The sequence below is a fragment of the Vigna umbellata genome, chromosome 1 (assembly GCF_029865625.1).
Source record: "Vigna umbellata cultivar VRB3 chromosome 1, Vumbellata_1.0, whole genome shotgun sequence".
NCBI classification, from domain to species: Eukaryota; Viridiplantae; Streptophyta; class Magnoliopsida; order Fabales; family Fabaceae; genus Vigna; species Vigna umbellata.
The window spans coordinates 104832185-104846040 of record NC_142165.1 but is presented as its reverse complement, the minus strand read 5'-3'; the positions used below and the strand labels follow the sequence as shown (position 1 = coordinate 104846040).

The following is a 13856-nucleotide window of genomic DNA, read 5'->3' as shown; positions in this document are numbered from 1 at the left end:
GTGTTAAAACATAGCGAGAAATTCGAGTTAAAATATATTAATATTTTTAAATATATATTTTTTATATATTTTAAAACATAAAAATGTTTATTAATATATTTTAAAACAGAAAAACAATAGAAAGTGTAACATCCCAAAATACAGTAACATCATATAGTAGAATTAATTACATTTAATGATAAACAAATCAGTCTTAAATTAACGAAAGCAAGGGTTTAGGCTGAGCGGCCTTACAAGAAGTCAAATAAGAAAAACACGCTCGACATAAACGTACCCAACCAATGGTTACAAAGCACAGATATAAACCGATCGACCAAATAATATAAAGGTCGATCCAAAAATTAGTACAATGAAACATCTAGTCCAAACAGCTAACCGAACGTCTACTGTTCGGCCTTCACTTCAACATCTACAAGGGTTGCTTCCTCCAAATTTTCTTCTTCCAGTGTTTCCTCGAGCAACGCCTCACCATCTGCTCACATCCACACGGATGATCATTGCATAAACAGGACGAATGTACAGAGACGATCGACAACGCAAGGAAGAGAACACAGGGTAAGCTTATTGAATTTAATTCAAGTAAAATCATTCATTTCATAGTACATCAACATATCAAATATTTCACAACATATAATTAAATCAATCCTTAACTCAAATCAATTCCTGATACTAGACTGACCGTCCGGACTGTATGAATCTGTGTAGCTACAGGCGTCCTTGCACCCGAGTGGTGTAGTAACTGTATTACACTCGACAGCTGCCACTCGAGGTTAGTCCGTTTCTTACGTCGCCCATGTTAACTTATGGACTAAGGACCTCCTGCCATTCCCACACATGAATTACTCTCCTCTACGTGAAGATGAGTATCACGGAATATCAGGATGGACCAAGCCAGCATTAGCATGCCCACAGTCATACTTTACAAAATTCCATATTCAACCATGAGTCGTTCCTCCCTGGAACGCTCGTCCAAAATCCACAACCGTTTATTTCATCTCATATAATGTTCATCATTCATAATCTTTCACTTTTATTTTCATTTTTTTTTTGTCTTTCAGTCCAAATACATAAAATCACAACGTCCAGCCCTCTTTATAACGAGGACAACCATGAGGAACGAGACCGGAGAATTTACCTCGTTCCAAAACAGAATAGGACCGACTACCAGATAGATGGACGATCTGTATTAACATGGGTGCTCGACACTGTCGGTCGACCCAAATGGACGACCTGTATTAAGAAGGTTGCTCGACACTATCGGTCGACACAGATGAATGATCTGTATTATCAAGGGTGCTCGACACTGTTGATCAACACAGATGAATGATCAGTATTACAATGGTACTTGACACTGTCGGTCGACACAGATGGATGATCTGTATTCTCAAGGACGCTCGACATTGTTGGTCGACACAGATGAAGGATCTGCATTATCAAGGACGCTCGACATTGTTGGTCGACACAGATGAAGGATCTGCATTATCAAGGACGCTTGACACTGTTGGTCGACACAGATGAAGGATCTGTATTATCAAGGATTTTTCCAGAAAAGAGTAAGAGCGCTTGGTGTAAGACCGAGCACTACCCAATACGATTACTATGTGTAAGATCGACACTGCTCATTATGAGCTCTAAGTAAAAGACCTTCATAGCTCATGCTCGACCAGAATCCTTCCCAAATGAAAGTATTCCAATTCAAAGAAGTTTACTGGAACACCAAACGGTCGAGAACCGTTTAATATCGGAAATACGTTATCATAGGGAAGTTGATATTCAAGTTTCACTTACGTTCACTGCTTCTAAACATGTATATTTCATATTCACACGTATCACCCATATCATACATTTCAACCAACATATATCATATTCATTCAGTACAGCAACGTTCGATCATGCATACTCAACCAATATACACCTCATACTTATGATCATATACCAACAATCAAATAACACCGTTCATACTTCATGCGACACACATAATGTTCATACAGTACAAGACAAACATACGAATTAAATTTAATAAGCTTCCCTTACCTGGATCAAAAGTGAACGTCCTAACTCAGGTGTTTGGTTCGCCCGCTAACAGTTCTCTACTCACACAGGATCACTTAATTCTTCCAACCCGATCTAACCATAAAAACCAAGAAATACTAAGAACTCAAACCTTCATGCAACCAGGATTTGGCTTTGCATGAGACAGAAAACGTTCGACGAAGAAGAGAGACTTACTAGTATCAGAACGTTGAGGTGATCGGTTCAAAACGAAGCTCACGACACCAGGAATGGTTCTACGGTTTCTGAAACGTGAACGGAGAAGAGAAAGAAGAAGTTTCAGTAGAGAGAAGGTAGAGGTTTCTAGAGAGAAGGTGAAGAATATGAAAAGTTAGAATCTGAGGAAGAAGAAGAGTGCATGCAAAGAGTGATGCGGACTTCAGAAAATTCATTTTTGTTTAAAAACCAACGTCCGTTCTCTTGCTGCCACTTGTCTTCCACTACTGATTTAGGAACATTCCATCATGACACCTGGCAGGAAGGCAGTGAGTCTGGAAGTGCGTTTTTAATGCACGGCAGAAAGGTTTTTAGGGCAATTAATGAGGATGAGACAGGGATTAATGACGCTCGTTTTTCTAGGGTCTTACAGAAAGTTTTAAGAGAATCTAAATTCGAGAAACTTTGTAAATCAATTTAGGAATATTGAATTACATAAAAATATAAAATTTTCTTAGCAATTTAAATAATGAATTAGATAATCCTAATATTGGCAATTACTGACCATAAAAAATACACGTTCAAAACAAAATTGCATATCATCATTAACAAAACTATCATTATATGTAATGAAATTGTTAATTTTTGTAGCAGTCATTTAAAAAGTTATATTAGACATATTGTTTAATTGATTAACATCGTAAATAGTTAATATTAACAATGCATCTTCATTAAGTTTATCTATCTAGATTATACATAAACATAAATATTTTTTTTACTTGCCAACCAACTAAACACTAGTCTGTTATATTAAAATAATATAAAAATATATATAGTTGAGGTAAAAGTAAAAAGACAATATAAATTATGTATATATAACTTTTTAAATATTTTATAAGGATAAAATTGTAGCTAAACTCTAAAATTCAAAATGAATAATATATTAATTTTAATAACATTATCTTAATATACAATAGAAAACAAAGTTGAGGTCAGAAAAAATTATCCACATTTTTTATAAGCATATTTCGCTTTTATATACAACTCAACAAATATCAACGTATTAATAGTTTGTATTCTTTTAAATGGACCTATATGTGACAAAGAATATTGAAAAGATTTACTAAACATATAATTATTATATTTTGGTATTCATATTTATTAAAAGTTCTCATTTAGGATACATATACAAGTTTTTCTCCAAAAATATTAGAAATCTGTTTATTTTTTAAATGAGTCGATTAAGCATGCACATGAAAGGTATAAATATAGTTGTTCAACTAAAAATGATTTTCAGTACTTTTAAAGTATAATTAATAATCATCAATTCTGCTATATTAGGTAGAAATACGAAACAGTTAACTTTACTAATTAAAATCAATTATCCTTAAGTTCACTACATTAATAATTTAGAATAATTAACTCAACTGATTAAAATAATATAAATTCATATAACAGATTTCTTTAAAATAAAAATACTTCTTTTATACTTATAAAAGTTTTTAATAGTTTTATTTTTATTTTTAGATGTTTAATATTTTGTTACTTGATAGTTGTTTATTATTATTTTTTTTGTTTTCTCTGTTAATTTAAGTTTTTTTATATTTAATTATATTTTAATTTTTAACAAAATTTAAATAAAAATAATTAAAAAAAACTATATTTAATTATTTTTAAAATCCTTTTATATAAAATAAATTATCACTTTATCATTAGAAAAAGGTCAATTATTTTAATAGTTATTAATGTCATAATTTATTTAATGTCATAGTCAATTTTAAACTTTTATAAAATTTAATAAATTTATTAATTATTCTTCGTTGATCATCAGAATTTTTTTTATAAACAACAAGACATACACCCAACTTTTCCAATATTTTTTAAATCGATATGTAATTCTGTATCTGTAAGTAGATATGTTTGGATTAAAAACTACAATTCACCATTAATATTTTTGTATTATTAATAAAGAAGCTCTAAAAAAATCCCTGAAACTTTTATTAAAATAAGTTTAGTCTTTAACTTTCGCCTAAAAAATGGTTAGAATTTATAAAAAACTAAACAAAAAATTAATAATTTATGTAATATATATTATAATTGTCTTAAAAAATGTTTTGAATTTGGGTAAGAAAAGGCATAGAAGAAATATTGGTAATTGTTTTGAAGAAAAAGAAAAGTGTGAGAGAATATTAAATAAGGCAGAAAGTGTGAAAAGTCAACAGCAGCTCATCTTCAAAATTGCTTCTTTCTTCAATTCTCAGTTCGTCAATGGTGACTGCTCTCTTTGTCAGCCAATCACAAAATTTATAATTTTCAGTGTATTTTTAACTTTTAAAATACTGTCACCAATAGTATATATATATACTGTGTACTATGTCTTGATTTTATATACCCAAATCATAGAGACGGAGAGAGAGAGAGAGTCTAACTAGAAATTTTTTCTTTTCTTTGAAAACCTAGTGAGACTGTGTCAGACTTTGTGAAGTGAACCCCATCAGAGTCCCCGAATCATGAAGAAAGGAAACTTGGGGCTTGGTCTCAAACTCTCTGTTCCTGTTTCTGATCAATCCAATTTTGCCAAGTTCCTGTGAGTCTCTCTCTATCTCTCCCTCTGCTCTGTGCGTGATTGTGAATGTGATTGGTTAATTATGCTTGGGTTTTGACCAAATGGAATTGATGGCATGTGGGGGGTCTTGCAGGACTGAAAGTGGGACTTTTAAGGATGGGGATCTGCTTGTCAACAGGGATGGAGTTCGAATTGTCTCTCAGAGTGATGTCGAAGCTGTAACATATTTCTCTCACCTTTTTCTTCTACTAAAGGAAACATCTTTCTGTGCATTCTTGCCTTTGCAGTTTGTTTCAGCAAATGTCCATCTTGTCTTAAATAATATATATTTTTGTTCATTTTTGCGTTTGCAGATTGTTTATTTGTTTGTTTCGGTAAATGTCCATCCGATTTCTCAGTTGTTTCTTAAAGAATATATGTTTTTGCGCATTATTGCCTTTCCAGAATGTTTATTTGTTTGTTTCAGTATGTATGCACTCTTCTTGCTCAACTGTTTCTTTTCATGAATTTGATCTTTTGGATCTGATGAAATGCCTTGTAATAAGGGGTTCTTGATTTTTCTGTGGATTCATTGTTCTCAGGTTTCGAACCCAGTGGAGTATTGTATTTTTTGAAATGAGTAAAAAAATTGCGAAGTGGATTATTTGCTGTTTTCCCTGGCCTTTATTTTCTTTTATATGTCGGTGGCGGCGGCGGTATTAGCGGTGATGGGGCTATTCTTTGCTACTGTTTTCAAAGTGAACAAAATTTTTGTTATACATTTTTTATCTTATTTGTGTAGTATCTTTAATCAAATGGAGAACAAGTTGCACGCTTATCAAGTGAAACTGTGCTCAGCACAAGTCTTCCAATTCACGAGCCACTAAACGAATCGATTCTTTAAATTCATTTCTCTGTAAAACGAAGTTTGTTGCACAAAATTGTTTGCATTCTGAGTTAATGTTGGGTCCTCTTCTTCTTTCCTACATCAATTCTTTCAGCAATTCCTGATGTATTACATTGTCAATCATGATAGAAAAACATAAATCTGAATAATTATATTGAAATGTAAACAATTTATAAAAAACAAAATGAGTTAATAGTAGATACATTATACATGGTAACATTAAACGTGGGCCCGTGCTTTTATAAGTGACCATGTTTAAATTTGTTCCTATTAAACTTCTAATATCTATATCTGTGCATTCCAACCAGTGGTTTAAGGTATAAAAAGAGCAGCACATGGAGGCTTGAATGTTGAACTTCCTGCTTTTTTTATCCTGTCAAAATACACAATACACGTGCTGGTTGAATTTCTGACAATTTATTGTATACGGTTATAAAATTCGTGATATGTTTTCAGCCACCTCCAATCAAGCCTACAGACGACCAGTTAACTTTGGCAGATGTAGATGTTATCAAAGTTGTTGGAAAGGGAAATGGAGGGGTAGTCCAATTGGTACAACATAAATGGACTAGTCAGTTTTTTGCATTGAAGGTACACTTGCTGCATGTTGCATACGATGCTTTGAATTTGAGTAGTCTGTTCTCTTATTTCTAGTTCATTTATCCTTGTATTGGCACTGCCTACGCATTTAAATACTTTTTGATAATGCCCTTCCCCTCTCCTTTACATCCGTTTCTTTGAGCAAGGATTTTGAAAACTTGTTTTCTGTATGCAATTTCAGTGTCACTGAAAGGCACATTATCTGTAAGTTTCAGAATGTTCTTTCTTTCAATTAGTGCTTAATCATTTAATTTCATTAGTAGTAGTTTGTTTTCATTCAAATAGAAATTTTAGTTTACTTCAATTTGTTGCTGGTGCTTTCTTTGTTATGTGATAACACGATACAAACCAAGAATAGAAATGGGAAAGGAAAGAAATTTTTTCTTTAATAGGTTCCCTCCAAAGGTTTTCCCATTCACAAAGAGCTATTGCTCTATTTACAAATGACAACTTATTCCCGAATCCTGCTATTGTACCTCCTTCCCTATTTGTATTTAGTTACTCCCTCTGATTAACTAACTGATTAATATTCCAAATCCCCTTCTCTAATGCCCTTTCAAAGAACATCATCTTTTTGTTAACCCAACTTTGCACCTCAGAATTGTTTTCAACGTCTAAACTTTCCTTCTCCCCTTCTCTGATTTAAGGAGGTTCTCATCCCTAGGAACTTGTATATATTAATCGATCATAGAACAAAAAACAACTAATCTTGTGTTTAACATCTGGTCTAAGGTCTACATTCATTTCCTTTTATTTTTCTTTTTAGTTTTTGAAAATAGAGCAGCAATGATGGGGTAACATGTCCCATAATGGTCCCCTCCTTCCAGCAATTTTTAATTTCCATCTTGCTTATTTTTCAAACTAGTTTTTGTAGTTGAACTATGACAGGCTTATTAATATGCCTAACTTGCAAGTATATAAAAGAAGAGAAAAGGGGAGCAAGGATGGTCATGCGAAAATTAATATTGGGCTGGAAGGTTACATGGGCCTTGGAGTAAATGAGTGGAAAAGAGGGCATAACTTATTGGAGGTGGCATGCAGGAACTAGGGGAACGAGATGCTGAATCAGTTTGTAACGAAATGGGTGACTCTGGGAGGGAGCTGGTCCTCTGTACAGTGGGCTTTTCTTTAATGTCTCAGTCTTTTCTTTTGTAATCGGATAGTTATACAACATTTTTACTCCCTGTGTTTCTATTTGATTCCAACAAACAAATAACTTTCTTTTTGTTTATATAAACAAGCTTAATATTTATCACTTAATGTATGCATCGTTCACAATTCAGGTAATTCAAATGAATATTGAGGAGTCTATGAGAAAGCAGATTGCACAAGAGTTGAAAATTAATCAACAGGCACAGTGTCCTTATGTTGTTGTCTGCTATCAATCATTTTATGAAAACGGTGTCATATCAATCATCCTAGAGTACATGGATGGGGGTTCCTTAGCTGATCTACTGAGGAAAGTTAAAACAATTCCAGAGCCTTTTCTTGCTGCCATCTGTAAGCAGGTAAGAAGTAAGGAATTTACCTTCAGTCTTGTACCCATAATTCTATTGAATGAATCCCAAACAAGATCTGATCACTTTCTCTTTTAATGATGTAGGTGCTGAAGGGTTTAGTTTATCTTCACCATGAAAAGCATATTATCCACAGAGACTTGAAACCTTCTAATTTGTTAATAAATCATATAGGAGAAGTAAAGATTACTGACTTTGGTGTGAGTGCAATTATGGAAAGTACATCTGGTCAAGCAAATACCTTCATTGGAACTTACAACTATATGTCTGTGAGTAATAGGTGCAACTATATTTATTAATTTACTACCAGAATATGCTAGTGTTTCCTAGAATGTAACATACACTGCCAATTTTACAGCCGGAGAGAATCAATGGAAGCCAGCGAGGCTACAACTATAAAAGTGATATATGGAGTTTGGGACTAATATTGCTAGAGTGTGCTTTGGGGCGGTTTCCATATACACCAGAAGATCAAAGTGAAATTTGGGAAAGCATTTTCGAGCTTATTGAAACCATTGTTGATAAACCTCCTCCTATTCCTCCGTCTGGACAATTTTCTACAGAATTCTGCTCATTTATCTCAGCATGGTAAGTTTAACGTATGATACTACTTGTGTAAAGACAAGAATCTTAATCCTTCATAAGAAAATGAAACACAACCACACACTGAGAAAGCTAACGTAACTGTAGCAGTTTCTTAAAGGTCATCCAGACGTAAGTGTAGATGCTTGAGGGGTTTTCATTTTTGCAGAAATGTAATGCACTTGCCATACCCATCAACCATTCTTTTGATTAAATGTTTTTAGGGTATATTTCTTAATTTCATTGAACAGAAGTTTTTATACATATAAAAGTTAGCATTTCCATCGTTATTTGCTTTTTTTGCCAGAAATTCTATTATACTATGTGCCTTTTATGTGGATGCTTGGGGAGCTTTCATTCTGCTGAAATGTAATGCACTTGTCATACCTTTCAGCCATTGTTTTAATTAAATTTTTTCTAGGGTATCTTCTTAATTTCATTGAACAAACGTGTTTAAACATGTAAAATTTAGCATTTCCATCATTATTCTCTAGGCTTTTTTCCAAAAATTCTATTTTACTATGTGACTTTATTTGTCTGCTGATCTTCCTTTTCAATCTTCACGATGTTTAGTCTACAGAAAGACCCAAAGAATCGACTGTCAGCTCAGGAATTAATGGTATGTGTAAATCTTGCTTATGTACACATACCATGTAGAATATTGTCTTTCTAATGTTATGTATCTGATTGAAACTTCAGGGACATCCTTTTGTCAGCTTGTATGATGACTTGGAGGTGAATCTTTCATCTTACTTCTCCAATGCAGGATCTCCTCTTGCTACCTTATAAAGGTTTGTATGCTCCAATCTTGGACTGTATTATCATTTATAAATTGAAGTAAAGGTTATTCTTTTGTTCTTTATTTACGAATATATCAGGTGTTCTTAAATGATAATGTATTAATTTGTCGTAGGCAGAAGTAGTTTTTGTTCTGTATCGAGGAATTTGTTTTCTTTGACAATGCTTTGAAGGTAATTTTTTAAAATTTGACAAGATCATTTGTTATGAAAGTTTGTCCTGGGTTGCTTATGGTTCTTTAAATTCAGATGTTGTTTCCTAAATTACGATGGTAGGATGTGCTTTCATGCAATTTCAAGTTTCAGACACTAATATTTCCGGATGTTTAGTATTTCTAAACGGTGGAAGTAGTTTGTAACCGAAGATTTTCTTTCTGTTATAGAGCACTGCTTGCAAATATGAGGAGCGATTGCAGATGAGTTGAAGAACCAGCTCCTAGAGTTACGTCAAAGATTATTCTGTACTTAGTTATTGAGTGATTGAGTTCAAGAATTTGTTGAGAAACTCAGATGCAAGGGTCAAGAAGTTGCAGCAAAATGTTTAAAATTTTATGATTGCAACAGAATGTATCACTGGGATTTGTCCGAGTTGCTGATAATATGATCTGATGTACAAACTTGTATGAGATGAAAGCTTTGTCAGGCAGTCCCAAATGAACCATAAATCTGAGTCACGCTAGCTGAACAGTTTCTCAAGCTATATTTGAGACTTTGTATTTGGTTTAGTCTTGTCAAATTGTCTGATTGATGTTCGAGTGTTTATTGCGTGCAAATTACTAACAATGAAATTTACGAGTTGCTCCAAGGTGCGTATGTGATAAACTATTTTCTGATCAATTGATTAACTAACACAAAAGGTTGATTCATAAATTTTTGAAAGAAAAAAAAAACTGTTACGCTTGGAAAGTTCCCACAGAGACTGAGTGATATCTCATCCAAGCTGAATGTACCCTTGTACAGTGCGAATCTTAGCATATATAACTTAGCCCTGGTGAAAAACTGAGGGGCTAAAATGTGCCAATGACTCTAAAATACAATAAATAAATAGCTTAAAATGAAGATGTTCCGGAAGTGAAATACGTCACTTTAAGGCTTCCTCTTAATTCTTCTTTGAGCCTTTAAGTCTATGACAATTACAGAGATGTTATCTTGGCTTCCCCTGTGGATGGCAAGCTTTGTTAGATACTCTGCAGCAGACTGAGCAGCAGGATCAGCTCCTTCGCCATGTCCTGTTGCTCCGTTTTCACCAAACTTTTTGTGCCAAAGAAGGATTCTCTTCCTAGCAACCTCGCAGGCTTCTTCATTTGTCATTACATCCCACAAACCATCACTTGCTAGAATAAGACATTCGTCATTTTTCTCTCTACGCACAATATTCACTTCAGGTTCTGGAATTATCCATGGTTTAAGATATCTATCCCCTGTTGTTGAGTACGAACAAAAATTAGTCTACAAAAAATTTATGCAGCAAAATTGTTGAACACTGAAATGAAGTTGAAGGAAACTTACTAAACCCACTTTCTGTTCCAATTATTAACATTTGAATGTCTTTGGACACGAAAAATTACTACATGGTTCAATTTATCGTGTTTCCAATCAATTTTATCCGACTAATAACTCTCAATGTAATTTGAAAATCCGAGTTACTTGTGATGTAAAAATTTATAGTCATAATGGACACTGATTGCTTCAGATAATTTCTCCCTTTAAAGTTTTTTCACCAAAATCAAGGGAATAATTTTCTGTTTTTAATGCAATTTTATGTGCACTACCTATTATTCCTTTTAGCTTTCTCTTTATGTTATCATAACTAATACTTTCTCTTCATATTGATTAAATTAAGAGTATAATGAATAAAAAAATACTTTAAAACTTTTAAAATAAAAAATAAAAATAAACAACTTTTTATCAAAAAAACTGACAATTAAGAAGAAACAAGAGACTACCAATAAAAAAACACTTGCAGCAAGAACAAGTTGCTTGGAAACTAGCAAAAGTTAAAACTAACACATCAATGACATGAATAAACAGTGTTTGTCCTCGCATTCAACTTGAGATAAACTCATGATAAATAATATCTAGAAGAGATGCATGACTGAAAATATAGTGGCTGAAGCATTTGACCTTTCCTTACATGCAATTGCATGATATAAAGTTGCAAGAAAACCAATCATGTTGTAGAGAAGATACATACCTATGGACCTTGACATTGCCAAGACACCAAGAACTCGATATCCTTTCCAATGTATGACTCTTCCTCCTGCAGCTTCTATCCTTGCCCGCTCGTCCTCTCTATTTGGCTGCAAAACAGGAACTTATGTTACATCTATCCGGCAACTTCTGCTTCTACTATAAATTCACCAAAAATACTATGAAACTATACTGAAATGCCTCACTTTGTGGTCAGAAGACAGTGGCATGGCCTCTTTTCCACGGTACAAGACAGTTCTTGAATCTCCACAATTTGCAACTATTATGAGGGTTTGACTTAAAATAGCGACAACTGCGGTGGAACCAGCAGTCTCAGCAGCAACAGGTTCAATACTAGACTCAGATCCACCACTGTTGTTTCCATTATTACTTGCACCAGTTCCTCCAACCTCATCATCTACTCTCTGAAAACAATTGATGAATGCTTTCTTCCAATGGTCCTGCCAATCATCTCTCCCATTTGTTTCAGCCAAACTTGATTGTGCAGCCTCAATCTCCTCAATCAATGCTGAATGAAGACGTTCCTGGCAGTAGTTAGCAACCTATCAAAACAACACCTCATCAGTCAAACATTAATTTCAACTATACAATTCGTATAATTTGACAGTGCTCTAAAGGCATACCTGAAGGCCCCCATGTCCATCGTAGACGGCGAAAAAGTGGGCTAGTGTCTGTTTTTCGTTCTCATTTACGTGGTCATTCATCAGCATCTGTGAAGGAACTTGAAAAAGTTGAGGCTGAACAGAAATAACATCTTCCATCTCCGGTCTCATTCCACAAATTGATGAATAACCCCACAGAGGACCACTATTCAATTCCAAAGCATTTTTGTTGTTCGTTCTCCATGCTTTATTCTCCCCAGACAACTGGTCAAGAAGCACAGTAGATGATTTAGGATCAGACTCATCTGATCCACTTTGATCCTCACTAGTAATATCCATTGCAACAGAAACTGTGTTCTCCACTGACTTCATCGATGAACACGGTTCGTTTACTCCAGACTTGCCATGAACATCATCATCAACATTCATGATGATTGGTGATTCTATTTCAGAATAACTAGTCTTCAACGGCACCGCTTCCTCCCTACAAGGATCACTTTGGCCATTAGCCACAGACTGAGAGCTTGAACTATGAAGACAGTGAAAATCCACAGCTAACATTACTTCATCTTCCTTTATAGGCTTATGATGGGTTTCATTCAAAACCCAATTACTCTCACATTCAATAACCATTTCTGAGACAAGGGCATCCCCAACTTGATTCTCTTTTACCTCCGCAGATACCGTGATCTGGTGCTGCAGACTTACATCTGCATGGCTTTCACTTCCAACAGAATATGACTGACAACACTCCACTGCAGGATTTAACATCAAAGCAGCCGCTGCTGTATTTGCCATAAGCTTCAGCCCAGTTATCTCCATGTGAGTTGTCACTGCAGACTCTTTTTGAATCAAATTTCCAACACCAAGTGTAAAAGGTACTGCAACACTTGAAGATATTTCCTCCATTTACTTTGCCTTGTAGCAATAGCCTTCTTATCCTTCAGTATCCGACAAGTTGCTATCCCTTTAACCACTTTTTCCACCCTTTTCCCTCAAGCCTCCTTTCTATTATATAATTCCAATCGGCATCAAAACACCAATAAGGCTCCTACCTCAAGAAATTTACGAGGTTCAGAACCAACCTCTTAAGAAATCAGTCAAATAACACAGCGTAACAAAATTCAATCCTGAGGTTTTATTATTCTCTTACGGCATCAAAAACTAAAAAAAAAAATAAAAAAAATCCACAAGATCCTTTCTGAATTCACCTGTTTTAGATTTTATAGGCCAGGATGACACAATTGATGACCCAAAAACTTCTACTCCTTCCTCTGTATATGAACCCTGGAAAACCAGACAACAGATTGTTTAAGAAAACAGCAGCAAATAATTGACAACGTCAAATGCCTTGTCTCTCTCCAGCAAAGGGAGACAAGAGAAATGGGGTCACTGAAAGCGAAAAAATAGCAAAGAAATAATAAAAGTTTCCTAGATCTGAGGCAAGTCACCCCGGCCACTGAAATTTCCTTTCCCTGGTTTCACCTCTTCTGTTCCTTTCATGTGTTAACTACAATAAGCCTTCACCACCCACCCCTCAAAATGAATAATCATATCAAACCAAAGCCAAAAACTTTCCGTCATGTCAACTCATACCCACTCCGTGCCTTCACCATCTATGCTCAAACTACGCCTAGATTCCATTTCAGTTTAATCAATCTCTACAGATAACAAAAAGGACATAACATTAATTCAGTAACCTGAGTCCTGAGTTAATTTACCTTCAAAAACAGTGACGAAAAGTGAGAGAAGGGACGAAGGCACAGAAACCTTAACAAACTATATGCAGTGGTAACACAGTAATTGATTCATGAGTTTTCATTTCTGACAAATAAAAGAGAGAGAGAAAGAGAGAGAGAAAGGAGTTTCAGCTTTTGAAAAATAAAT

The 13856-nt window shown here is 34.4% G+C and overlaps 2 protein-coding genes across 8 annotated transcripts; one reads left to right on the top strand and one right to left on the bottom strand.

Moving 5' to 3' along the window:
* The first annotated feature begins 4460 nt into the window (after positions 1-4460).
* MKK2 (MAP kinase kinase 2) lies at positions 4461-9916 on the top strand. 3 transcript variants are annotated; one of them, XM_088105346.1, is made up of 10 exons: positions 4461-4479; positions 4669-4795; positions 4908-4992; positions 6117-6251; positions 7544-7768; positions 7864-8046; positions 8136-8365; positions 8933-8978; positions 9059-9150; positions 9540-9916. In XM_088105346.1, the coding sequence occupies exons 2-9, from the start codon at positions 4719-4721 to the stop codon at positions 9146-9148; spliced, it is 1071 nt and encodes a 356-aa protein (XP_087961472.1). In that variant the 5' UTR covers positions 4461-4479; positions 4669-4718; the 3' UTR covers positions 9149-9150; positions 9540-9916. The 3 variants fall into 3 exon arrangements, 2 of the variants coding, with proteins under 2 accessions (XP_087961472.1, XP_047151738.1); XR_007027656.2 differs by lacking the exon at positions 4461-4479 and adding an exon at positions 9273-9330 and having other exon boundaries at positions 4503-4795; XM_047295782.2 differs by lacking the exon at positions 4461-4479 and having other exon boundaries at positions 4506-4795.
* An 81-nt stretch (positions 9917-9997) lies between these two features.
* Positions 9998-13856, bottom strand: LOC124823557 (protein phosphatase 2C 50-like). Of its 5 annotated transcripts, none has more exons than XM_047295779.2 (6): positions 13691-13856; positions 13181-13256; positions 11991-13056; positions 11553-11909; positions 11351-11456; positions 9998-10577 (listed from the first exon to the last, which is right to left on the bottom strand). In XM_047295779.2, the coding sequence occupies exons 3-6, from the start codon at positions 12876-12878 to the stop codon at positions 10243-10245; spliced, it is 1686 nt and encodes a 561-aa protein (XP_047151735.1). In that variant the 5' UTR covers positions 12879-13056; positions 13181-13256; positions 13691-13856; the 3' UTR covers positions 9998-10242. The 5 variants fall into 5 exon arrangements, with proteins under 5 accessions (XP_047151735.1, XP_047151736.1, XP_047151734.1 ...); XM_047295780.2 differs by having other exon boundaries at positions 11991-13024; XM_047295778.2 differs by having other exon boundaries at positions 11991-13020.